At 49.2% G+C, this 27,102-nt stretch overlaps 2 protein-coding genes across 3 annotated transcripts in view; both read right to left on the bottom strand.

The window, feature by feature from the left end:
- Window positions 1-4,097: 4,097 nt before the first annotated feature.
- SLC35E1 (solute carrier family 35 member E1) lies at window positions 4,098-21,045 on the bottom strand. Its single transcript, XM_081231130.1, has 6 exons — window positions 20,564-21,045; window positions 20,091-20,161; window positions 17,768-17,905; window positions 16,598-16,723; window positions 7,554-7,799; window positions 4,098-7,077 (listed from the first exon to the last, which is right to left on the bottom strand). Exons 1-6 carry the CDS (start codon window positions 20,979-20,981, stop codon window positions 6,850-6,852), a joined length of 1,227 nt encoding a protein of 408 aa, XP_081087256.1. The 5' UTR covers window positions 20,982-21,045; the 3' UTR covers window positions 4,098-6,849.
- Window positions 21,046-24,317: 3,272 nt separating this feature from the next.
- Window positions 24,318-27,102, bottom strand: part of MED26 (mediator complex subunit 26) — a 38,439-nt gene continuing 35,654 nt past the window's right edge. For both annotated transcript variants that reach the window (XM_081232352.1, XM_081232353.1), the window contains exons 2-3: window positions 26,705-26,779; window positions 24,318-26,047 (exon numbers count right to left, since the gene is read on the bottom strand). In XM_081232352.1, coding sequence (XP_081088478.1) covers window positions 24,395-26,047; window positions 26,705-26,779 — 1,728 coding nt within the window. In that variant the 3' untranslated portion in view covers window positions 24,318-24,394. The remainder of the gene's footprint in view (window positions 26,048-26,704; window positions 26,780-27,102) is intronic.

Here is a 27,102-nt window from a genome sequence, read left to right on the forward strand (position 1 = left end):
ATGGGCTTGGCGGGGATGGAACTGAGCTTATTGAGTTTCAAAAGAGCCTCCCACTCGGTTTCTTTCCCTCGATCCAACGCTTTGATAAGGAAGACTTTAGGGCGAGCGGACCCCACCCTCACCCCCGCCGGCCTCAGACTGAGTGCGCCTCTTTGGGGCTCGCGTGGCTTCTGTGCAGTCGTTCAAGCAGCGGGGAAGGAGTGAGCGCCGAGGACCTACGGGTGCCGGACCTTCTACACTGCGCGTCCAGAGGGCAGGGCGCCATCCTGCAAGATGCATTTACGTTGCATCCAAAACGATGATGGTAAAGTTAATGCATGCTAATTGTGGGGAAAATTAACAAGCAGCAGCAAACATTAGGGAAATGTAGACTGTGGACTTGCCCCGTAATGTGACTCTCGCCGTTAACATTAACACTTTAGTTGGCTATACCTCTCTATTTTATGAAAATGTATATCTGTGTGTTTTAGATACATTTCCTTTTTGTTGCTACGTAACTTCTGACGCTTATGGATTGTCTCCTGTACGCCAGATATTGCCTTAGACCAGAGGCTGGCAAACTTTTTCTATAACGGGCCAGATAGCAAATATTTTAGGCTCTTCTGGCCAAGAGCCAAAATCGAGGCTACTATGTAGTGCTTATATAATCAAAGAGAAAAATGTCCAGAACACTTTTTATTGGTGGAATTTAAAATATAGCAATTGAGTACAGTTTAAATAATTTAGGTCTAATGAGAAGAATGGAATGCTTTTCTGGGGATTCCAAGTCAGTCTTTCCTGTCATCAATTGATTGCAGATGTTCACCTGTAAAGACCATTCTTGGTTCACAAAAAGGCAGGTTGGTTGTTGCTTGTGGATGAAACAATGAACAAGTCAGACCTAAGTTCTTGCTCTCGTGAGCCCACGGTCTGGGTAGGCAGAGACCCATAAATCAGTAAACAAATGTATCATCTCAGAGGTGTTATTGAGGAAAACGGAAGGGTGCTAAGACCATGATAAGGGAGGAGGGTGGTGCCTACACTGATAGGGTTATCTGAGAAGGCCCTTGGGTGGTAAGGTTTGCACTGAGATCCCACTCCGGAACCAGCTGTGTAAACAGTCCAGGCAGAGGGAATGTTCTGTTTAGTATAATGCTCAGTTATCTGGATAGTGTAATTTTTCCATGCCAGTAAAGAACTATATCAAGAAGCTTTAACTTCTGATCCACCGTGGATAGATTTCAGAGATAGCACTCACTTTTGTGAGTTGAAGATACACAGCACTTATCAGATTCTTAACGGGATCTGTGAACCAAAACACGTTACAAATCTATCTGGTCATTTTTAATGACTGCATAGAACAATGTGGTATGGATTTACCATAATGTTTTGAAGCCAGACTCTATGGAGTCTTTTGAGTTGGTTCCACTTTTAAACCACTATTAAAAGTTTTAGTGTATACGTAGATCTTGTGGTCAAAGGGTTTGCACTTTTAATGCTGACGTTGCTCAACTGTCCACCAGAAAGGTTGTACACCCATGACTACTGCTATCATACATTCATCTCATAGTGTTTAAAACGCCGTTTGAGACTGGATATGTAAGCATCACAAGGCCTCCCGCAGGCTCTTTTCAGTGGGCCAAGTCAGAATCGGTTGGTCAGGAGAAAGCAGTAGAGAGAGTTGCTAGGAGTAGCGGCTCCTGCAGACCGACATAGTCTCCGAGGACCTGGGAACAAAACCCTTAAGCAAGCAAGTAAAATGCACACTCCTTGGTGAGATGAACTTGCTGAGGGGCCCACCTAACAAGCAAAAAGGAAAGAATTTAAAACCCACACGCATACCCACTTTGATCGTGCAAATGTGCTGTGAGGAATTTATCCTAGTTTAGAAGCGTGTGCAACATTGTGCGCTGCAAACTTATCCCATTAAAATAGTATTTAATGTGCAGCCATAGGGGTTGGTTAATTGTAGCGCATCTTATAATACCATGTACACAGACAGAATCAAGGGATAATATTTAGTAACAAGGGAAATGTTTCTAGCATATTTTTCAAAAGCAGTTTACAAAATAATATGCGTAATATGCCAGTTTTGAAAAAAAGTGCATATATCCTCTCCAGAGGCAACTGCTGTGTCCAGCTTCCTGTGTATCTTTTCAGAAATAAACTATTCACAAGCACCTTTATATACCTCAGCGACATATTTTGGAAGTTGTTCTTTATCCCATTCTTTTTGACATCTGTATAGTATAGATAATTTTTTGGCTTTAATAATTTTTTTCTAACTTAAAAAATATATAGACTATAAAAGTATGTAGACCAGAAAAGTTGTTACTAAAAACGTAGGGGGTTGACTGCGGAAATCTAGGCCCATCTAGACCTGTGGTCTCAGTAAAGCAAAGCTTGGTGTGACTGTCACCTCATCCGCAGTAACTGAACCCCATGTGATCAACTAGCTGAAGCCATGGCAGGAAGAATGTCATGTGGGAACAGAGAAGAAGGTCCTGTCCTGCCCTAGACATGAGCATTCCTGGGGCCTGATCATGTGTCACCAAACCAACCTCTGGTCACAAAGGAGCTGCCCTGGGGAGAGAAAGGAGTCGTCCAGTGTCTGGGAGCAGACATCCCTGAGGAGGGGTTCGGGCTCTGGTATCTGAGCAATGAGGCCATCCTTAAACCTGGCCCTGCCTGACTTATAAGGCAGTGACCCCATCCCCAGCAGAGCCTCTTGAGGCCCTGCTGGAACCACAGCAGACAACTGCAAAGTGACTTGGGTCATCTGGACTTCAGGGTCTTACTTTAGCAGTGTGGCCGAGGCAAGTGAATTGAAAGGATCCCCTTTGACTGCACCAGCTCCTCTTTGGAGTGTATGACAAACGTGAGGAAAAGCAAAACCACTCACTTTATTGAGGCTGCTTTGCACGGCAGAGGGCCCTGGGCTTGGAGTCAGACACTTGGGTTCCAGGCGTGTTCCATGGGCCAAGCCTGACTTTCTCTGTTGCCATTTCCCTCTGTAAGATAGGGCTAATACCTGCCTCTTGGGTCCTGATAGTTAAACAAGCATATATAATATAAAATGTGCAAATAAAATACTCTGTGAATTGAAAATGCAAGCCAAAACATTCCCATATGCTGCTTGAATAATTACCCTGTACTTCCTTTAGCATTTTCTGCCCCGCCTCCAACACAGCACTTGTGTGCTCCTTAGTCACACATCCATAAATTAAGCTTAATGCTCTGAGGGTAGGAGGCTTTCGTATCTGTTTCCTGTACTTGGCACAATATGCACAATATGCCAGTTTTGAAAAAAGTACATATATCCTCTCCAGAGGCAACTGCTGTGTCTGGCTTCCTGTGTATCTTTTCAGAGATAAACTATTCACAAGCACCTTATATATCTCAGCGATATATTCTGGTGCTCAGTAAATCACTGAACGAAAGGATGATGAATTAAAAGGATGTGGGCAATTGTTTTAGGAGAAACTCATACCCATCAACTGTGATTGAAGGAAATTCTCTGTTGGGAGTGGTTTCTGAGTAATATGGGGGAAAATGGGCTTGGAGGCAGACTTCAGTAGTTGTGTGATCCTGGACAAATGACTTAACCCCTCTGGGCCTCACAAGGTGAAGAGTAATCGTTTGTGGATTGTGTGTGAAAAGCCCACATGTAGCAGGTACTCTGTTGTTCCTCATACAGATGTAAGCACAGCTCTCACAACATTCTTGGATTTTCCATGTTATTCTGTTCAATAAAGGCATGTCATTAACTGTTAAGCTGTGATTCTAGTTTTATCCTACTGGCTCATGAATTCACAAGTCACATGTTTAAATTTTGGCTTAGAAAAGATAAAAAAGTTGCAATACACCTGAATGTGGGAACCAAGTTGGTTTGCTCTTTCTGCCTCTTACACGTTTTGTTGCTGGGCACACTGACGACAGGGTCACTCAGAAAGGGACCCTCACTGACAAACTGGGACCAATCTTGATTCCCTGGAGACCACCATTTATTTTTTGGTAAATGCCATCCATGAATATACACAGTATCATTCCCACAGAACAGTCTATAGCATGAAAAGTCCTGAAAATAAGGTGACAATTGAAAAAAAGAATTCACAATGTTCAGATTCTTCAATAATTTAATGTTCTATGCCCTTAAGGCTGTTAGACCTTAAGGTATCCAGGTCTGGTTATGTCCCAGTGATAACAGAGGGCCTATTGCATGATGTATACCAAATACACAGTAAAATCCAGAAATTCCAAGTGCTTCTTCATTTGAACCTATTTGGCTTCTCTCCTTTGTTAACGGGTTTGATTTTCCCAATAATGAATGAATGAAAATAAGGTGCTTAAAAATTCCACACTGAGTCTCAAGATAGTGAACAAACACTATTTAAAAATGCCCTCTGAGCCTCAGTTTCCCCTTCTGTAAAACGAAGGAGTTGGGTTTGAGTTAGTTTTGCAGACCATACCACGGATGGGTGAACTAGTTGTCACAATCCCCAGCAGTGAGGAGGTGAGGGGAACCCAGCTGCAAATGTGGATGTGAGAGTGGGGTGGAGGGTTGAGCCAGGGCAGCAAGTGGCTGGAAAACTGGCCTTCGAGAGGCCAGTTTCAAACTTTCAAGTCTCAAAAGTATGTCTTTGTCTTTTGATCTGATGATTTGGTCTAATATGATTGTCTCTCATTCCAGTGTATGTACTCACTGTAGATTTATGTACAGAACTAAATATCCCATTTATTCATGTATAAACCGTAATAAAACCAGTCAGATATTTCCCCACACCAGCAGATCTTGCACTGGAAAAGGAAAACAAATATACACATTTCAGCAACCTCAGAAATTTCATTAAACCTGCATAGAGGCATAATTCATTTTGGAGTTCAATTATACGTTCAAGGAATTGGTTCCTATCATAAAGACAACTACTGTAATGTCTATGCCGTGCAAAATTATCCCCATTTATTGTGGTTCAACTGCAGACTCTACTGCCTCTGGTGAAGGCACTCAGCAAGTTCTTTTCACAAATAACACCCTTCAGAACGGCCCCTTCCTGTTTTACAGAGCATTGTCTCAGAACTTGTGGCCAAAGTAATTCAAAAGCAAGACAACGACAAACAGGGACTCCTTAGGCCAGTGGTACTGAACTCACAGGCCACAAGGGGTCCCTGTGACCTCTCCGGGAGCCGCCCATTCATAAGCTGACAAAAATGTAACCTCCAAGTACAAGATTCTAATTATCAAAAACAAACAGGAGTCAAGCAGTACTTCCTGGTGAAACAGAACCGTCTCACATGCCAGGAGGTAAAGGGTGACCTGATATCCCATCTGCCGATCAAGCCAAGTGCCTGTTCAAGAGGCCGGGGACAGGGCTGAAGGAAGAAGGCTGCCATCAGCGAAGACCCTAAGAGCCAAGCAAGTGGTCCTTTCTGAGGGCACAGTCTCTAGTGATGCCAGGTGTCCCGACCTGGACCTCAGCACATGGGTTACCCACTAGGGTCACATAATTTTCCTCGAGTGATTTTGCCAAAACCCAAACTTTTTCTTGACCAAAGACTGATTTGGCAAACCAAATCCTAGCTTGGTGCTTGCCCCTTCACTGGGACGTAATTCAGATCCTAATGCAAACACCACAAGAACAGCTAATGGAAATCAGAGCACTGAGCTCTCATCTATGACAAACTATCGAGGTGACATTCTTGATTCATCTCACTTTCAGGGACTGGTCACTAGAAAAGCTAGTGACCAGCTTTTCAAAACACTTCCTTCCTACTAAATGCAGAAATGTGCCGAGACAGGCATCGCCAGCAACTTTTTTTGTCTTTAAATGCTTAAAAACAAAAGGGTTTTCCAACCATAAGCCGATCCTCATGCATCCTGCATCCCCTAAGGGGGACGGGGGCATAAAGGAACAGACAGCTACAAAATTTGCCCTAGAAAAACGCAAGATCCTTATAAAGCCAACATCACCTCACCAAACATCCTACTAAGTCAGCACAGAAGTGGTGAAAGCTCAAGAAACAAAACAAATATTATAGAAATAGAGCTTGAAACACTGAACATGATTTCCTCATGATCCTTCTCACAGCCCTGCATCCTCTCCTCCTTGCTGCTCCGAGAGGAGAGATGCCCTGCTCCAGCAAGGGAAGAGGGAGCCCGGGAGACAGCGGCCACCTTTTCCTCTGGATCTGGGCACACGCCACCTCTGACTTTTGGGTCAGAATTAGGCTCTAAGAATTCAATGCTAATTACAATAGCTTTGCAATGGGGAGCGTTTGCCAGGACTGCAGACAGCCACAGGGCTGATCAGAAAGCCGAGTCCATCTCTGTGGCTGGAGGTGTTTCCATTCCAATAACCGTCACACTCCTCTGCTCCATGGCTGCACCAGTCCTCCGCCTCCCTGAGCAGTGGAATTAAAGCGGCTGGTCTGTCACCAAGCACCACCCTAGGGTCCTTTCCTTGCCACCCTCCCTGCAAACCACCTCTTGCCCACTCCGAGGTCTGTGTCCTTTCCAGAGAGGGTCCTGGCTGTTATCTGGAAAACAGAACAAGAACTCTGAAAAACATGACTTGGGAGGTAAGTCCACACAGAAAGGTAAAAGCCGGACGAGATTTCCACATGGCGATGCAGCCCTCAGAAGACAGACTCCAGGAAGAAAGGGCATGAAACACCGGAGCTCGGGGGCAGTGGTCCCCACTGCAGGGACGGCGTCCTGCTGCCCCCAGGGGGCCGGGAACCCCAGGGTCTTCTGATGGTTCTGCACCGTCCCCCCTTGGCCGGGTTGTACATTCACTGGTTGTCAGAAGTTTCTGGTACTGCTGGGGGGTAAGAGGGAGGATTGGCAGAACGTCCTGCCCTGGTCGCTAGACTCTACACGTCGTAACGGTTCAAAGTGTACGAGTTTGGGTAGCTCTGTCGGCTGTACTGGAAGTGATCTGTCAAGACGTTGCGGCCATACTGATAGTCCCCGTGCTGGGGGAAGGGAATGCCGTTGTGGGGCTTCTCCAGGGCGCTCCGATGATGCTCCTTACTGCTCAGGTCCCCCGTCGTGACGGGGAGGAGGTGCTTCCGGGCTTGCTGATTCGCATCATACTTGGTCTGCGAGGTCAAGAGAGTAGTGAGACCATTGGCTCCTTGTCCGGGACACGCACAGAGGACAGAGGGGAGCTCGAGATTCACGGACAAGCAGCCTTCAAGGCCAACACAAGTGTCACCCCTAGCGGGGCTGGGCATGGCCAGTGAACTGTTACTGGACCGGCCCTACCTGTCAGCCATCCCACAGCCTTACATCGGAACAATCTTCACAAGGAGGGAGTGAAATTCCCGATAAAGCCCCAGTAGACCCGAGAGCCACAGTGGAGTGAGGCATGAGCCTGGGGTCATCTACGCAGGGAAAGGAAGCCCCGGGCTGAGGGGGCTGAGCCTAGACCATAGACCAGTCAGTGGCAAAGCTGGCAGCTGGAACCCGGGCCTCTTAGTTCCTGGTGAGGCCCCTTCCATTCCCCGCCCCGACCAACTCTTGGTAGATTCTCTGGGCGTCTGGGGGGGACAGCCTCCCCCCACCCCAGACTCACCTTGTTGTACAGAAAGACTCCCAGGATGGCCGTCATCATTCCCAGGACGTTGGTGCTGGTGACTGGGTTTCGCAGCATGATCAGGGACACTGTGATGACCATGATTCTTTTGGTGGCGTTGGCGACCGAGTAGCTCAGAGGGCTAATGAGGTTGAGGATGCTGAAGGCAATGACGTTCTGGGCAAAGTTACAGAAGCCGCTGACAGCCAGAAGCAGAAGCATCCAAGGCCACTGGGACACATAGGTCTACAGAGACGGGGGAGCGAGAACAGCACTGTGGTCACATGCTTGCCCTGGCAGGGTGGTGACACACAGTGGCTTATCAGGGTCACACATTCGCTGGGGAACAGACCCAGGTGGGTCATCGTGTGATACCAGGTGCTTTATCTATACAACCTCTGACCTTCACAACACTCTGCATGGAGCAACAATAATAATAATCACCACCCTTTCCTGCTGAGGAAGCGGAGGTTTGGGGGGACATCAGCTACCCAAGGGGTGCAGAGTATGACACAAACCAAAGCCTTCCCTTGTCCTTGTACAGTGAGGGCCAGGGCTCTGGGTTAGCAGAGCGAGGTCTGCATTCTGGACATCACCTCAGTCTGTTTGGGCTGCTAAGACAAAATACCACAGGCTGGGGGTGCTTACAAACAACAGATGTTTATTTCTCACAGTTCTGGAGGCTGGAAGTTCAAGATCAAGGCGCCAGTAGATTCCGCATCTGGTGAGAGCCCTTTTCCTGGTTCAGGGTGGCACCTTCTCACTGGGTCCTCACATGGCAGAAGTGGCGAGGGAGCCCTCTGGGGTCTCTTTTATAAGGGCATGAATCCTATTCGTAATGGCTCCACCCTCATGACCTAATCACCTCCAAAAGTCCCCACCTCCTAACACCATCATGTTTGGGGCTTAGGTTTCAACATATGAATTTGGGGGGGTGACAAGACATTTAAACCATAGCAGACATGATGCATTGTATAAAATGGGGAGGTCCTGGGAAGGCAGCCTCTGGGTGTGTGAAGACCCACCCCCCACAAGGCTGGGAGCCAGAGGCTCTGGGTCTGCCCCATTGCTGGGAACCCCCGGGTAAGCTGCTCGACCTCTCTGTTTTCTCCATCTATGAAATGGGGAACATTGACCCCTGATAAGTCCACACAATGCTGCTGCTATGAGGATCAAATACAATCATAGCTTTGAAAGTGCTTTAAAACAACCCCAAGCCAAACAAACAGGAGGTGATGCTATCGTCAAAACTTTAGTTACCATTTGACCCTCACCAGAAGTAAGCCACCCTAATGAAGGGGGCCCAGAAATCAAGAAACCACAACTAGCAGACATCGGGACCACAGAACTCCTCAAAGAGCCTGGGCTGATCCCAGGCCAATTCCCAGGTTGCTCTGGCCTTTGACAAAGGAGGATGCAGCTGGGTCCCCCCAGGACAGTGGTGTCTAGTGGCCCTGCCAGGATGGGAGCTGCAGCAATCTTAGGGCAGCGGCCTGATTCTATCTCTACCACCCTCTGATAGGGAACGATCACGTAGTCCTCTTAAAGGTGAGGGAGATCTGAGTAGGTGACCTGCTCAGAATTGCCCAGAACGTTACCCCAGTTGGGATAATAGCCTCTGTAAGGCATGTGAGCCCACCAGCACGCCTTCAGGGTGAGCTGGCCTGTTCTCCCAGCAGTTCTTCCCTGAGGTGACCCATATGGACTTCCAAGCTATTTTTACAAGGCAGCCAGCTTGCAAAGATATCTATCTTCCAGGAAAGGAACCCAGCCAATCCAGCTTTTTAAAAGAACTGACATAACAATAAAGTCAAGTGTTTCTTCCTCCCAGTGGATAGTTCCATGTGTTTTCACACATATATTGATTCATGTAGCCAACACTGCAATCAGGATTCAGAACAGCTCCATCACCCCATAACACTCCGCAGGGCTTCTTTGTGCAACCCCCTCCCCCAACCTAGGCAACCACTGATATGTTCTTCATGATAGGTTCATCTTTTGGAGACTGTCCTACAAATGGAATGATACAGCATGGAACCTTCTCAGACAGGTTTCTTTCATTCAGCATAATGCCTCTGACCCCCACCCCCCAAGTTGTTGTAAGGGATGACAGTTGTTATTGCTGAGAAATGTTCTGCTGTACAAACGTACCAAAGTTACCTTAACCATTCACCCATTGAATGACATTTGGGTTGCTTCCAATACTTTGTGATCATGCATAGAGTTGCTATAAACATTCATGTACAGGCTTCTGTGTGGAATGTGAGTTTCATTTCTATAGAGTAAATACCCAGGAGTGAGACTGCTGGGACATATGGTCAGTGTATGTTTAACTTCAGAAGAAACTCCCAAATGTTTTCCAGAGTGGCTGCATGATTTTGCACTTGCTCCAACGATATATGAGAATTCCAGTTGTGGCCCAGCCTCGACAAACATGGTACTGCCAGTACGTTTTATTGTAGCCATCCTACTGGAAACGAAGTAGCATCTCATCTTGGTTTTAATTTGCTTTTCCCTAATGATTAATGATGTTGAACATATTTCACATGCCATCTGTACAATCACAATAGTGAAGTTCAAGTCTTTTGCCCATTTTTAAGCAAGTTGTTTTCCTACTATTGAATTTTGAGAGTTCTTTATATATCCTGAACACAAGTCCTCTGTCAGTATCTCATTGGCAAATATTTTTTCCCAGCCTGTAGCTTGTCTTTCTTTTACTTAATAGTGTATTGGAAAGCAAAAGTTTTTAATTTTGATGAAGCCCCCATTTACCAATTATTTTCTTTATGGACTTTACTTTTGGTGTAATGTCTAAGAAATAATCCCAAGTCGTGAAGATTTTTCTTCTGTTTTCTTCTAAAGGTTATCATTTTTGCTCTTAAATTTAGGTCTAGAATACATTATGAATTAAATTTTGTATAATGTGTGAGGTTGAAGTCAAGGCTCAGTTTTTGCTTATGGATGTCCAATTGTTCCAACACCATTTGTTAAACTATCCTTTCTCCATTGAATTGCCTTTGAACCTTCATCAAAGATCAGTTACCCATATTTGTGAGTATAAGTTCAAACTGTCTATTCTGCTTCACTGATCGATGTTCCCTCCACCAATATCCATACCTTTATACTGTCTTAAAATTATGTAATGTGATTCCTCCAACTTTATTCTTCTCTCTCAAACTTATTTGGCTATTCCAGTTCTCTTGCCAGTCAATGTATGTAAATTTTCCAATCAGCTTTTCTATATTAAAAGCTTTTTAATATATATAGGTATATATCTATCTCCATGTATACACACACACAGATAGATTAGTATCTCAACTTTTTTTTCATTTACACCTTTGACAAGGAGAAAAATTGAAGTTAAAATTTAAGTAGTGATTTATAGTTGAATTAATACTAAAGAATAAAATTTTGTTGGGTATAGAGAATTTTATTTCGTCCTTTCAAATCTGTATTTCTTTTTTCTTTTTCTTGTCTTATTGCCCTGGCTATGATGTCAAGTATGATGTGGAATATCCATGTTGAAAGTAAACATCTTTACCTTATTCCTGAATTTAGGGGGGAAAGCCTTCAATCTTTCATCATTATGATGTTAACTATATATGCCCTTGATCAAGTTGAGGTAGTTTCCTTCTATTTCTAGTTTGTTGACTTTTTAAAACTCATGACTGGATGTTGGACTTTGTCAAATGCCTTTTCTGCATCAGTTGGTATGAATAAATGATTTTTGTTAGACTATTATAGTAGATTACACTGACTGATTTTCAAGTATTGAATTAGCCTTGCACTCTTGATTTAAATCCCACTTTTTCATAGTGTAGCATGGTTTTTATATATCACTGCATTTGATTTGTTCTAATACTTTGTTAAGAACTTTTGCCTCCATGTTCATGAGGGATTTTGGTCTTTTTCTTGGTTTTGTTATGAGCCAAAAGTGTTCCTTTCCTTTTGTGTTTTCTGGAGGAGATTGTGTAGAACTGGTGTTTATTTTTCCTTAAGTGTTTGGTAGAAATTACCGGTAAAACCATCTGGGCCTGATGACTTCTTTTTAGAAGGTTTTAAACTATGAATTCAATTTCTTTAATAGCTATAAGACTCAGGTTATCTTTTTCATCTTGAGTGGGTGTGTTTTGATAGTTTGTGGTTTATGAGGAACTGGTCTATTTCATCTATTGTTGAATTTATGTGTGTAGAGCTGTCAGTAGCATTCTTATGGTTTTAAGGTCTGTGAGTTCTGCAGTGCTATTCCCTCTTTCATTCCTCATATTTGTAGTGTCTTCTCTCTCTCTCTTTTTTGTTTTTGGTCAGTTTTGCTTCAGTTGAAAAAAATTTTTTTTCTCCCTTGAGACTTCCTCTTTGGCCCAGGGATTATTTAGAAATGTGCTGTTTAATTTCCAAGTGTTTGGAGATTTTCTCATTACCTTTCTGTTATTTACTTCCGATTTCATTATGATCAGAGAATATACTTTGCATGTTTCCAATCCTTTTGTTAAGGTTTGTTTTGTAACAAAGAATATGATCTTGGTGAATGTTCCACATGTACACTTGAAAGAATGCCTATTCTGCTGTTGTTGGGTAGCGTATTCTATAAATGTCAATGAGACATCCAGTTGGTCGACTGTGGTATTCAGTTTATTCTTGCTGATTTTCTATAGTTCTATTGATTTTGAAGATTCTATATTTGCTAGATATAGAATTATCTGTTGATAGTTCCTCAGTGTCAATACTTTAAAAAAATGTTAATTCTACTTTTGGTTTTCATTGTTTCTGCTGAGAAATCTGCAGTCATCTAAACCACTGTTCTATAAATACTGCATCATTTTTCTCTGGCTGTTTTCAAAGATTTTTTCTTTGTCTTTTCATCTTTTTCTCTCTGTGGCTTAAACTGGATAATTTCTATTGATTTATCTTCAAGTTATGGACTTTCCTCTGTCATCTCCATTCTGCTTAGCCCATCCAGTGAGTTTTTAAGCTGTTTCTTCCATTCTGAAACTTCCATTTGGTTCTATCTATCTTCTGTTCTTCGCATTTGTTTCAAGAGCATTCTTGGAGCATGATTATATATCATTGCTTTAAAGTCTTTGACCAATAATTCCAACATCTGGGTCATCCCAGTGTTGGCATCTGTTGGATTATCTTTTCCCACAAGACTTGAAATTTTCCTGGTTCTTCATATGCCAAGTAATTTTGGATTATATCCTGGACAGTTAGAATATTATAAGACTGTAAGTCTTATTTAAGTCCCATGGGGAATGTCGATATTTGGTTTTAGCAGACTCAGTTGGGTTCAGGCTACAAGCTTGAGCAGCCTGTGGGTTGTGGTTCCAATGTCAGTTCTGTTTTCAAAGCCTTTTCAGTGGTACACAGCTCTGTCCTGAGTGCGCTCTACCCAGTTGTCACTCTTGGTCCTGGGTAGTAGTAGTCTATCCTGTCTTTGTATGCTGCTAGGATCAGATTCCCACGTGCGCAACTCAGGAGTGGGCCCAGGATTTCATGTTTTATGAGGTCACTTTCTCTGGGTTCCTCCTCGCCATGTCTCCTTGGTACTTTATGGTTTCTGAGGGCTCCCTCTTTCAGTCCTCCAGTCAGAAAGTTGGAATTAATTACCCCATTCTGCTGTGTCTTTCCCACAACTGCACCTCCTTTCGGGGGCCAAGCAGTGGGAGGATGAAGGGAGAAACAAAATGCAATGGGGCTAATCCCATCCTGTGACTGCAGAGGGAGGCTGCCCCCCTCAGCATCTCAGGTGCCCGTGGGACCTGCTGCCGCCACTACCATGGGTTTGCTGGGGGCCTGGGATGCGAGAGAACAAAGGAAACAGAGAAAATGGGGGATTTCCTGTACTCTCTCTGAACATCAGGAATCTCCTTTCCCCGTCTGCAAGCCAGCATAGAGGACTTTTGACTCTGTTCTCCCCCAGTGCCCACTTCTGCACTTCCGGCTGCCTTGAGTCCAGGCTGGAGACACAGGAGGCAAAAGAAAGGCAAACTCACAGATGGCTCAGTGGTACTTTGCAATCTGGTTTTCTCTACCAGCCTGCCTGCTCCCATTTACTTTCCAGTTTTCAAATACCTGTTTCACACATCCTGTCCAAACTTTAAAACTAGGCTTCCTGCTCCCAAGTCTGGTGATCCGTGCCTGGCTTCAGCTGAACTGTTGGCATCAGGGCTGGGTGTGTCTGGGAACTGCCCGCTGTAGCCTTTGCTTCTTGGTAACATGGCGAGTAGCAGGCCCCAGCTGATAATTCTCTGACCTGAGTCTCCTTCCTCCTACTATGGAGTGCCGCACTGGAACAGAGCTAACTCACCTGGCTGCTGTGGGAGACACAGGGCAGAGAGGAGGAGCCCCGACAGGAACCCTGCCTTCAGGCGGCAGCACTGTGGACTACTGTTTGCTCCTAGGGCTGCTGTTAAAATGCACAAGGGCCCCATCAAGGTAAAAAATAGATGGCCTCAATGAGAAAAACTAGAAGAAAACCGAAAAATACCCAAAATACAAGAGAAAAGCAAAGCAAAGAGGGCAGACAAAAAACTAAAAAAGAGAGAGCAGAGCAAAGCCTACGTATACCTGTTTGTGTGTAGACACCCAGACCCCAATGAGTTGTAACAGGACAGTGTAACAGAACTGAAGCCAAACCTATAGACAATACTATGCAGCCAATAAAAGGAACAAAAAAGACCTAACAGGTCAGTATGGAGTGATCTTCAGGACATGTCATTGAGTGAAAAGAGCAAGGCACTCTTTTCTAAGTATCTAAAAAGTTACTTTTTGTGTAAGGAGGAGGGAGGTATGAACACACTTGGCCCTCAGTATCTGTGGGGCGTTGGTTCCAGGAGCCCCCAATCTGAGGATGCTCAAAGTCTCTCATATAAAATGGCGTAGTACAATTTATAGTCAGCCCTCCGTATCTGTGGGTTTCACAACTGCAGATTCAACCAACTTCGGATGAAAATTTTGATCCTCAGTTGAATATGGGGACTCGAAACCCATGGATATGGAGGGCCGACTGTATATAGAAATTTGCTTATGTCTGCGAAAAGAAACACTGAGAGGGTAAACCAAGATCATAAAAATGGCTACTGGGCTTCCCTGGTGGCGCAGTGGTTGAGAGTCCGCCTGCCGATGCAGGGGACACGGGTTCGTGCCCCTATCCCGGAAGATCCCACATGCCGCGCAGCGGCTGGGCCCGCGAGCCATGGCCGCGGAGCCTGTGTGTCCGGAGCCTGTGCTCCGCAACGGGAGAGGCCACAGCAGTGAGAGGCCCGCGTACAGCAAAAAAAAAAAAAAAAATGGCTACTTATGGGGGTCAGCAGTGGGGAGGCAACAGGGACTGAAGTTAGACTTCTTTGAATAAACCCTGTCATATCATTTGGGTTTGGAAATATAAAGGTTTGATATATTCAGTGAGGAAAAAAAATTGCCTAGAAATTGAAAACAAATGGAAGTAAAGGAACCCAAATGCACAAGAAGTTGGTGACAGAGGCACATTGTGAAAACAATTATTTCAAGTGCCCTTAGAACACAGTATTCCAGTTGTACATCTGTAACGAAACCTGTTTTAAGGACAAACAGAGCTGCAAAGAAATCTTAACTGTTTCTCTGTACGCTACCTGCAGTTGTCTGGTAGGGATTCTCACTCTGAAGCAGTTATATGTGTGTACAGTGGAATCATGTATGAACAGTTTCCGTAGCATATTGCGAATAAGAAACGCTGTGAGAAACCAAGTGTACCAGAAAAGACACACACACACAAAATCAAAGCAGTAATAAATCCTGCAATGTTAAATTGGAATTAGAATGAATCAGGATAAACTCTCCCCTCCGCCACCAAATACATCTTTCCTAGTTTTTTACTGCCAAGTCTTAAAAACAATGACAACCCAACAGCAGTGAGCACACATGGCACTGAGATGGTATCTCCAAACATGACTCTCTCTCTGCTTAAAGCAACCTGGGCCCCTGAAGGAGTGGCTGATTGCAGGTCTGGGATGGGAGGCGCACAAGACGAGGGAGGACATCCTGTGGGGCCAAAAGTTACCCAAGGCTGATATGTGCTATCAGAAGGGCAGGGAGCCAATTAGAAGGACTCCATCAGTCCAGACAAGATACTCTGAATATTTAACAAAATAACATGGACAACTGACAAACACAAGTTCACAATGATACTGAAAAGTAAATAAATCAAAGAACCCTCCTTCACCCAAGAGAAACCCTCAACTCCCTGGTTAACACTCCCTGGTTTTCTTTACTCTGAAAACTGGTAACTAGAAGGAAAGAGAAGCAGTAAACTGCTTTTCGTGCACTGTACTTCCAGGTAACAAACTAGTTCCAGCTGATGATGGAAAGTTCTTCACAGAAACATTACAGCTAATCAACATGGAAGGGAAGTCAGAACACAGAGCCACAGTTGCCTCACCTGGAAACCAGAGATAACCTCCACTACGTCCAGAGGTGGTGGTAGGGATTAAAGACCAATGTCAAGAATCCAGTCAGACCTCATTAAGCCCTAATAAACATTGACTCCATCTAACTCGGGCCTGGAAGAACTTCCTTCTTATCACTGTCACCTGCATTAGTTTCTAGCACATTCTCTGGAGGCTGGTCCTGTAGGTGGTGGGAAGATGCTCTTTCCTGTGTCCAGAGAGCTATGGATACATCTGGTGCCAATGGAAGTACAGAGATGACACCAAGAAAGGACTCGAGCAGTGCAAGCACAGTTTCCAAAAGGCAAGTGAGATCTGAACCAGACTGTCAGGATGGGAAAGTTGCCTGTGCTGGCATTTTTTTCTTCCTTGAATGCACTGGCACAAATGCAGCAGCTATCAGCAGCTGGGATCTAGCATGACAGAGAAAGAAATGCACAGGCGGCCTTCTTACTCGACTGCAAGCGGTGTGAGTCATCGAAGAGCTGAGGGCTAAAAGGGCTGGTGGCTGTCAGAGGCCTCAGATGCCCCAAAGTCAACACAGAGGCGTAACTCCCTGACAAAGCGCCTACTTTGGAACCAGTTAAGAAAAGGGCATGTTCTTGACACAGGCCAACTCACCAGGTCGCTGCTGACCAGGAAAGCCGAGAGGTCCACCAGGACCCACGTGGGGATCATAAAAAAGACGGCATGGCAGCCCAAGATGTTCAGCAGCCGGAGATGGTGGATCCTTGAATCTCTTAATACCTGAAGGGAGAAAACCTCTTTAAAGGCGATCGAAACTATAAGCGGCAAGAGGGGCTCCGCTTACCCAGACCCCAAACATGGTGACTGTACACTAACCCTGACATCTGACCTTGACTGCCAAACCTGAAAGTGCACCTATGACGAGACACACAGCCCCTGTCCAAAACAAGCACGATGTTTCGTACATGAAGGACCGAGAAAAGAAAAAAACAAAACAAAAACAAAACCCACCAACACTCAATGCTAGTGAAGCTACAGTAAAACAGGCACTCTGAAATGGCACTGGTTAATGTCTAAATTGGCATATAGTTCCAGAAAACAACCAGGCAAAGTATATCAAAAGCCATAAACATCTCATACCCTCTGACCCAAGAACTGCAAACCTATCAAAAGGAAATAACCTGAGAGACAGAAAAATGTTATGCACAAAGACATTCATTACAATATTATTTATAGTGAATAGCTGGAAATAATCTGCATCTGCAACAGGGAAACCGACTGCGTTACTTGTGATACCTGAAAAGATGTGATTATTACTGGAGTTAGGAGCAATAACTTTGAATGATATGGGAGCATGCAGTGTTGCAATAATAAATGAATGAAGCAGAATTTGAAAAGTATGTATAATATTACAACTCTAAAAACTGTACAGGAAAAAACCCTAGCATTAATAGTAGTTCTCCTTAGGGGACAGCACTGCGACTTTCCTCAGTAAAGAGGAAACCCTGCAGCAGGGGGCAGCTCTCTCTTGATTCTTTGTCTCCAGCACCTACTATGGTGCCTGGCACACAGTAGGTGCTCAATAAGTTTTCTGATTTCTTTTCATTGGTCTTTTCTCCATTTTTTCACGTTGAACGTAGGTGAACTTTATAATAAAAAAAACAAAAAAGCTATTTAAAAACCAAAACAAATAGAAAACCAGCAGAAGGGCAACAGGATTTGTTTTGTTCCAACACCGAAGAAATCCCTACTCGGCCACTTTTTTTTAGATGCCACCCGCACACCCCTGCAACACCAGGTGCACCCTGGATGGCACCCAAATACCTTTTTGGAGAAAATATTCTGAAGCGAGAAGCACAGTGTGGCAGCAAGGGCACTGACAAGCCCCCACATGTCGAAGGACAACTCCGTGACAGTGGCCAGCAGGACGCCGCTGATGATGGGGATGAGTGACAGGTACACCTGTGAGAGGAGGGCAGGAGGGGCTGATGGGCCAGGGTTGAGCTGGGCCACCCAACACAGATGACCAGAGGAAAGCCTCAGCTGCTGTCTCTTCCCTCCCCAAAAGGACACCGCCTACCCCTTTGAACAATGGTGTTAGCCACGACAGTGATGCTCTAGGGGGCACTGGGGGGGTGGGACGCAGATGGTTCTCAGAGTACCTGAGGGCAGGGCTGTATCACTGTGGGTGTCCCCACCCCCTATGCCATCACCCCCATTAAGAGCCACAAACCAGGGCTGGTCCCAATAGGATCTATCCAGCTGCCGCCACCAACACACCAGGGTCTGAAACTTCAATCGTCTGAGAGGCTGGCCGGGTCCCTCTTATTTTGGGCTCTTCCATCATGCAGTTATCCCTGGTAGGGACACTCCCCCGACCCCTTCTCCAGCTGGAGACCTCCTTTCCCTTCAGGCGTCAGTTCACAAACACAAGAACTTTCCCTGACCCACCTCCCCCTAGACGCTGTCAGTTTCCTTTGCTGTGTGTTCCAGGGAATAGCGCTCTCCATCCACTATGAGTGCCCTTTACATTGTCTGCGTCCCTGCACTTGCTTAGGGCAGCTCCTTGTTCACTGCTCTATCCTGGTGCCCAGCACACGGCAGGCAACCCAGTAATTGCTGGCCGAAAGAATGAGTAGTGAGTGCCATGATAGGGGGCCATCCAGAGGGCTCAAGCTTTCCAGGGCTAGGGCAAGGAATGGCCCTGGAGCTCTGGTGGCTAAAATGGGATCCATTCCCTACACTTAGCTCTTCTTACTCCTGGCTCATCCTTCTACAAAGGATACTCTTAAAGCACTTGGGAGACTTTAGGAGGGGGTGGCGAGGCTCCCCACCTCACCAACGCCCACACACAGGGCCGAGGGAGGCCTCTGAATTCCAGAATTCCTGCTCCCCCCACTACTGGCTGCGGCCCTCGGGCTCTCCCTTTTGAAGTCCCATTTCTTCCCCTGAGATCAGGCATGATTACCCAGCTTATCCGAACGGGGTGGGGCCACACGTACTCTATCATTATCCTTAGTCTCCTGCCTAAGCCATGTATTCCCCTGTCTTTCCTCTCTGTGTAAGGTTCTGGCTCCCGGCCCAAGCCGGGTACAATGTCCCTTACAACAGGAAACCTGATAAACACAGTGTGATATGGAGAGATGCAGCCGCACACCTCTCAGGCAACTCCGACCTGGGGAGACAAGTCACACCTGACGTCACCCTGCGGGTGGGCTGCAGAGTGCACCCAGATCTTGCAGGAGAAAAGACTGGCTGAAAGAAAACGTCAGCCAGAGGCGGCCCCATTTCTATAAGCTGACCCAGGGCACCGCCGTTCTAAGTTACATAAAATACAGTATGCCAGAAACCGACCACAAAGGAAAGAGGAGCTCTGTCCAGCATGAAATGGATTCCAGCTGGGACAACAGGAGTCCCACTTCCACTTAAGGACACAGGGAAAGGCTGTCTCTGGCTGACGCCACAGCTTCTCTCCCTCCAAGTCAGGAAATACCCTAGCCTGGCATCTTGAACAGACCCTGAATTGTGCCCGGGGCATCTTCCCTATATGCAGCCCTGGGTTCTGCGTGTTGTTTTCACTTCCATTCCCAGACGTTCACAATTCCTGGCTGTTTTTATTTCGAAGACTTTGCTGGGTTTTGCCAAAATCGGACTCCTCTGACTAGCATTTCACTTCTGACCCCAGAAGTCCCAACCTGACCGCTATCTCTTGCAAAGATGTGAAACTCTGTCAGAGTTCCGTTCCAGCAAGGAGTCGGATGTCCCAAGGATGTTCCAACCCTGACCCCACTGGAGGGGCATGGGGTGTCTGGTCAGGATGGGACCAAGTTATCCAAGTTGCCTACCAGCAACCCCAGGTAGGTAATCAAAACAGGGAGGAATGCTGCACCTGAGATGGATGGCAGCATCCTGAGATCACCCAACAGAGACAACTCAGGAACACACACCCCACACACCACTGCCCCCAGGGTGATTCCAGAACAGATTCCATTAGCAGCAAAAGAGCCACCAGAGGTCTCTAAGCTGACTTCCTTACTTGACAGGAAGCCAGGCAGCCTGCAGACCAGGAACCCGGACCACGTCACCAGCTGGGCGACAGCCGGAAAGCCCTTGGGGCCCCCACTGGCCCAGAGCCCTCCTGGGTTACCTTGGTGCTCTGTTTCTCCTTCATGATGATCCGGGACAGGAGGACCACCCAGATGGGCATGGTGGCCTTGACTGCAAAGAGAGGCAAGGGGCGTTCAGGGAGCCGTTCTAGTCCCAGAACCCACCCTGGGACTCTGTCCCAACTCCACTGGAGGGGCGGGAAGGCTTGGCAGCCCCTCAACCTGTTTCAGCTCTTCTATTTCTGTGGGCCTTCCCCCTAACCCAACAGTTCTGATCCGCCCTGCTCAGCTCCCAGCATTCTTCTCAGCCCCTTCCCTCCCCGAGACCCCTGTGCGTGTCCCTCTCTTGCTAAAAGCTTTTGGCGGCCTCCAGCGCCTTCCGGACATTAGCTGACTTCTCAGCCCGGCATTCCTGACCGTCGACTACACCCCGGCCGGAGCGCTCCTACCCAAGAGCCGAAGCCCCAGGTGGCGTGCCCCGGCCGCCTTCCCCTAGGCCAGCCTTGGCACCCACCGGTGTGCGCGTAGGACACGGGCACCTTCCAGATGCTGACGTGCGCGGACACTGACGCGAAGTACTTGCCGAAGGCGAGGGGCAGCACGTAGCGCGGGTAGAAGCGCGGTGGCAGGAGCGGGCCCGGCGATTGATGCGGACCGGGCCCAGGGCCCGAGGCTGGCGGCGCCGGGGGCACGCGCCAGGCGCGGAGCAGAGGCGGGAGCCCCGCGCACAACGCCAGGATGTGGCACAGCGACACGGTCACGGGGAACGGGAAGGCGCTCAGGATCACCTTGTTGACCACATTGCCGCCCGCGCTCAGCGCGTACCATAGCAGGCACAGCGCCGCCACCCGCGCGCCCTCGCGCGCCCCGCCGCTGCCGCCCGCGGCTCCTGGTCCCCCGGCGCCAGCGCCCACTCCCACTGCCGCCGCCATCCTCCCCGAGCGGCCGCCCCTTCCCGCCCGTCCGACGGCCCGACGCCGGGCGGGGGCGGGGCCGGACGGGAGCGGGAGCGCCAGCCAACGCCGCTCCCCATTGGCCGCAACCTCTTGCGTTACTGACGCGCGCCGGCAGACGCGCCCGCCACCACGTAGCGAGCGCAGGCCCCGCCCCCTCCGGAAGCCCACCGGGGGCGGGAGGGGCCTGTCCCGGAAGCGGAAGGAAGGAATGGGAACCGTGAAGCCACAAGGGCTCCTCGAACGGTGGCCTGGCCCGGGGGACCGGGGACGGGGCCCCAGAGCACAAGCAGGAGGGGCGGGCGGGAGCGTTAGGCCCCGCCACGTCGGTGTCTGTGAGCGGGCGATCGAGTTCGCGGGTCAAACCTCGATGTCCGGGCTGCATCGGCGCCCTCCAGCCAGATTCCTGATGGCCGGCGGCGGACAACGAAGGTAAAAGACCAGACTTTTCGGGGAGAGAAGCCGACTTGTAAAAACCTCTCCTTGGGCTAAATTTCTGCAAACCGGGAGTGAACTCCCGTGGCTGGACTCCAACAGAGGGGCCAACCTCAGAGCGCCCCGGAGCACGTTCTGGGACCTCGATGTGTGCTATGCGGTGAAACGAAGATGGTTATTACCATCTTCGTTTCACCGACTGACGGACCGAAGCCCAGAGAAGGGAGGCGACGTGGCTTAGGTCCTCCGGCCAATTTGGGAGCCGTGGTAATGGCAGCCTCCTGGGGCACCTGTCTCTAGGGATCTGCAGGAGGGAGGGGCGTGATGCTGGCCCCGACTGCTGACGCCCAAGGACCGGCTGGGATAGAGCAGCCCCAAGTCGCAACGGAGGAAAACAAAACTGTGTTTTCAGCAAGATGATCTTATACTGAAGGACTTTGTTCGAAAAATCATGTACTTCCAACTTTTGGGGGGATAGGGAATGTTAAAATTTCCTTCTACCGTGTCCTTACTTGGCAAATTAAAAAGTGACAGCTCAACTTGATCCCCCAATTGTTGGTGGCAGGTCTTAGCTTAACCTTGTGTTCTCAAAGGCAGGCAATATCTGTACCCTAGGGCTTACCAGATACTCAGACACAGGACAGGTGGTCCCTGCAGTGGGTGGGGGAGCAGTGACCTCCCTCAAAGCCCAGGCCTGAGGACAGGCTCATGGGATGCCAACCTGCACCCTAATAGCTTCCAGCTGTGCCTGTGACCCTTTGTCACAAGAGTAATGTCACCCTCAGGATACCCACATGTCAGCTGGCCATATTACAAAGGGAGAAAAACAGGCACAGTGGACTTAGGAAACTAGTTACTCCACAGCACAAATGGTCCTGCTGACATGCTTTCCTTTTTTCCCCCCTAAAGTTTGATGATTTAATTTAGTCCTCACAACCCTGGGGCAGCACTTGCATCTCCCAAATGGGGACAAGTGCATAGGAATAAAGTGACGAGCCCACATCCATACAAATGGTAGATGGCAGGGGCAGAGTTCAACCTCACACTGCCCTTAAAGTTACTTCACCTACTTTTTCTAGGAGTGGGTGTGTCCTGCACCACAGCTATGTCAGAATTCCCCACTGGCTCTGAAACTGTGGTTCTGGGTTGACTGAATGTTCCTGGACCCCTTGGTTTGCCCTGTGGGGCTGACCCTCTAAAGGGGTAGCTGCTTCCTTACCTGTGAAATTAAGTAGATATGGACAAGACCTATTCCAGAGTGAAAAAAACTAGAAAGCCAAAGCATACGGTTTCAGAGACAAGGGGGAAGAATTAAAAGATTATCAAGGAAGTCAAGGAAGAAGTTATTTTTTAAAAAGTCAGCCCCAGCCAGATAGTAAGAGAGCCCCAGGCCTGCATGGGGAGCTGGCAGCCTGGGGCTAGCTAGGGCCAAGGGCTAGGCTGCCAAACACAGCTTGGAGCCATGCCATTTAAGAACTACAAATATTTTAGGGGGTAAGACAAGGTCACTGAGACCTGGGCTGTGGAGCCGGCTTGGGAGGGCTTCTTTCTGGGGAAGATGAGGTCTGGATGGAGACAGATGTGGCCCCTTGTTCTGTCACCCAAAGCTAGCAGGTGACTCTAGAGATGGGAGAGGCATCGTGGCCCTGAGTGAATGAAAGGCAAGGTGGAGGTCAGTCTCCATGCAGAAGGCTAATAGGCTGACTTGGTGACTTTGCCCTGCCCACCTCCCCACGGTCTGGCTAGCTGTGGGGCCTGAACCGTGGATATGGGGTCCAGGTCTTGGCTAATCCAGAATCCAGAAAGGGCTGATATGGCTGTAAAGGACCAAATTAAAAACAGTTCTCAGACTGGTTTGTGCAAATGTTTTTTTTTTTTTTTATTTCCACATTTATATCACAAGGTGTCCACTTACTGGACCAAATAGCAAAGTTGCTCCCTTCTGCGTCCTGAGAACACAGAAGTCTAGGTACTGTACATTCACTAAGGCTCCTTGTTTTTGCAAATCGCGTTTATGACAAATAACCATAAGGCAAACGAATCTAAAGGAATGGTTATGAGTGTTTCCAGCGTACAGACAGGTCTCTTCTCACCCAACAGTACAGCTTACACACCAGTAGCACCCACGGTTACTTTTGTGTTTTCTGGGGAGGAGACTCTAGAAAGGTGAACTTTTCTAGATATGTGCAGGAAGGGGAAAATGACGAGGGAGGAACAAGGAACGTTATTCGTCTGATGGTCAGATGGAAGAGGGGGGTAAAATAAACTCATAGAAAACTTAAATTTTTGCAGCATTTCTTTATAAACTGGGTTTTAACTGAAACCAGATACCAATGTGTGGACGCCCAGGGAGCATGGGTCAAACTGGCTGGCAAGCTGGCCTGCCTGATGCCAGCAACTCGCTACAGCTGAGAAGCTTCTGGCACCATGATGGGAAAGCTGGCCAGGTGGGGTGCAAACAGAGGCCACAGCGTTGCCCACTGCCTCAAACACTCAGGGCCATGTTAAAAAACAGAAAATGCAGAGATGAGATGCGTACTTCTGTTGCTGTGTTAAAGGTAACCTCTTCCACAGGTTTTCTGTGCCTGCCTGCAACTGAGGTCCCAGCTCACTGGGGGCTGGGAAGCGTCCGCACCTCTTCCGGGGTGGGGGGGCTAACGCTTTTTATAGCTGGTTTGCTATAGAGTTCTGAACTCACTTTGCTGGCCTTCCTTCCACGTGGTCCTTCCTTTGCAATTTTGTTAGTAAACTGGTAGCAGCATTTCACAAAAGAAGGAGAATTTTGAGGGAAGAGCACAGAGAGACCTAGAGACTCTCGCTCCCTCTCCCTCCCACCCCAGGCCGGACCCCCCACCCCCACCCTCTGGATTCCCAACCCCTGGAGGCAGCCGGGCCCTGGCGCCCGCCCTCTATGGCTGACTGCAAGGTGGGAATGCACTTAGAGCCCGACAGGCCAGTCAGTCCAAGCAGACATAAGGCAGAATGTTCAACCGCCCGTCGTCGCCGTGCGGGTCGAGCGATATGCACTGCGTCCAGTCATACCAGTTACCCTGTGTGTCCTGACACCCGTTCACCCCCGGCCACTGATGGGCCTGGACCCTGTCCAGATCGTCCCGCGTGACCTCACGGCTTAGCCCTGGGAGGTCCGTGGGTGGGCTGTGAGGCACCAGCACGTGTGGCTTCCGGGCCCCGCGCCGAGTGCTCTCCTCCTGCTTCAGGTACTCGGACATGAAGTGGTGAGCGCCCGGGGTCTGTGCGCCCGACGACGAGAGCAGGCTGCTCTGCCGGCTCAGGTAGGACTGGATTATCTCGTTGCGCGACAGCTCCTTCCAGTTCGTCTGTTCAAAAGGGCTCTGGAGGCTGGCCTTGGCCTCGGGCTTGTCCAGCTCTGTCCTCGGCTGCTCTGTGTGCACAGGGCTGTCGGCCCGCACTGGCTCTTTCTGGGTCAGAGGTTTGATCTGTCTCGTCATGGGGTCAAAGGTGAGCTTCCGCTCTTTTAACCGGACAGGCTTGACACCTGCCTCGGCCACCTGCCCGTCCAAGTTAACCGTGTAGTCACGAGGCCGGTACCTCTTCTTCTTTTTGCTGTCCGAGCCACCGGAGGAGGCAGCATCGCTGTCTGCCTTGGAGGAGTCCGGGGAGAAGCCTGCCCGGGGCAGGAGGGGCTCAGCCGGTGGCAGCCCTGCCTTGCAGCCCGACCCCGCGAGCCGCTGGTGGCCCTCAGGCTGCTCCAGGCAGCGCACTGGGCTCTCTGCGCTGGGCAGCAGCTCGAGCCGCCGCACGGGGGGCGTGGACGGCTGGGCCAGTGGAAGCGGTGACGGCACCTGTGTGGCATCGAGTGACTGGGGCCGAGGTGAGGGACTGGGCACGGAGCCCTTGTATGTGTACGGGCTCCGCTGCCGGGCAAAGGAGCCCTTGTGCCGTGAGTTCCGGGGACTAAAAGAGCAGCGAGGCGGCCCCTTGGGGTGGGGGGGACCTGGAGTCTCGTCCACCCTGTCCAGCAGCTGCAGCACCACAGCCTTCGTCTGCAAGCAGGGCCCGGGGGGCTTGCCCAGGCCCGGGGAGCTGGTGTGTGGCCTCACGGCATTGACGGGGATCTTGCCACTGTGCTTGTCATTCTCGCTGTGCTCCAGGCGGCTGCCCTCGGGGCCCACGTGCCCGCTGCCGTCCAGGGGGCCGGGGAAGCTCTCAGGGCTCCCACTGATCCCATTGGTGGGGAGGGGGGACGAGTTGGCTACCAGGGAGTCGTGGCTCACTTTGGAGACCCTGGGAGGTGGCCCAGGGTGACCGAGGTCACGCTGGTCCCCCCGGCGCTTGCGGCTGCCCAGCCTGTCCAGCCGCTGCCCGGGCAGCCTCTGGATGTCATTGCGGTTCTTCAGGTCATGGATGCTCTTGGGTGGGCCGGCCGCCCCTGCCTCCGGCCGGCAGTTATGGGCGCCCCCGTTGGCCGAGCCGGGGGCACCCGCCAGCCCCCGCAGTGCAGCCTCATTCTGGTGCACGGGCTCGATGAGCTTCTGCCAGCTCCGCAGCAGCTTTTTGGCCCGCTTGGCGAGCTCCTCGTTTTTCGTCTTCTTGCGGACGTCGTTGATGAGCTTCCCAAGTCGGGTTTCCTAAAGCCAGAGAGAGATGATGACACACTTTTAGGACAGGGACACCCCATGAAAAGGGAGCTGAGACAGAAATGGGGGGAAGGGCCCCATGTCTCTGAAATGACCCCACTGGCCCCTAAACCACTGGCCTCCCAGACACAAAACCTACGAGAATTTTGGGTCCCTTGTGACATTTAAATTCTCAACTCCCAAGTCCTCAGACCTTATAGTCCCAGAGACGGCATTCTCAGAAGCATCATCTCACAGGCTCCCAACTCCTGGAGGCTGTGGACCATTTAAGGCTACTGCAAAGCATCCCGGGGGAGCACCCTGTGGCAAAGGCAACAGCAAACAGAGGGCCCTGAGCCAGCGTCACTCACTGGAACCTCTGCTGGGCATGCACCCCAGAGTGTGCAGGGCCTCCTGCAGAGAAAGGGGCCCCAGACTAAAGCCACCCATTTCCTGCAGCGCCTGTGGGAAGACGGTACTCTTGGAGCATGTGCTGTGGGCTGGCACAGTGCAGGCCAGGAGGGCACGCCCCCCCTCACTCCTCTTAAGGCCCCGCTGGGCCAGTGAGCAAAGTCTCTGACGCTCCAAGAAGCCAGGAAAGACCTGGGTTGGGGCAGCACAGGCCCGGCCCTCACTGCCCTCCCTAGCGTTCAGGCCAGAAATGCTCACCTCCAGTGCCTCTTTGGTAATGGGGTATTTCTCCAGGCTGGAGATGACTTCCTGCACCGCCACCATGTTCCGGATCTGCAAAACAAGAGCTACTGGTCAGACCCCAGGCACTTCTCCCCGTGCCAGCCTGCTCCAGAACGGTCCCTTTCCCGAGAGCCAGTGGCCAAAGCCCCCACCTCGTGCAGCCTCCTGCCTGCTCCCAGGGACCAGCATGGCACCCAGCACACACCCTCCAGTCTGCCTCCTCTAGTGCATGGTGACCAGTTTACCATGAGCCTGTCTATGGACACGCTCACCTGTCCAAGTGGCTGTCACACAACTGAGATTCACTGTGTTTATGAAACAAGATTCCCTCTTCATATGGGAGATGCACTCAAATCTGCCATCTGATGGCAGGT

Source organism: Mesoplodon bidens, assembly GCF_964165515.1.
Source record: "Mesoplodon bidens genome assembly, chromosome: 4".
NCBI classification, from domain to species: Eukaryota; Metazoa; Chordata; class Mammalia; order Artiodactyla; family Ziphiidae; genus Mesoplodon; species Mesoplodon bidens.

What these genes read in the sequence shown, in the direction of transcription:
- SLC35E1 (XM_081231130.1), bottom strand. Translation starts at nt 20,981, where the DNA reads ATGGCGGCGGCAGTGGGAGTGGGCGCTGGCGCCGGGGGACCAGGAGCC. An exon ending in AGAATATTTTCTCCAAAAAG is followed by an intron (nt 16,724 to 17,767) that starts GTATTTGGGTGC and finishes TTCTCCCTTCAG; the next exon opens with GTATTAAGAGATTCAAGGAT. An exon ending in GAGTCTTTCTGTACAACAAG is followed by an intron (nt 7,078 to 7,553) that starts GTGAGTCTGGGG and finishes TTGACCTCGCAG; the next exon opens with ACCAAGTATGATGCGAATCA.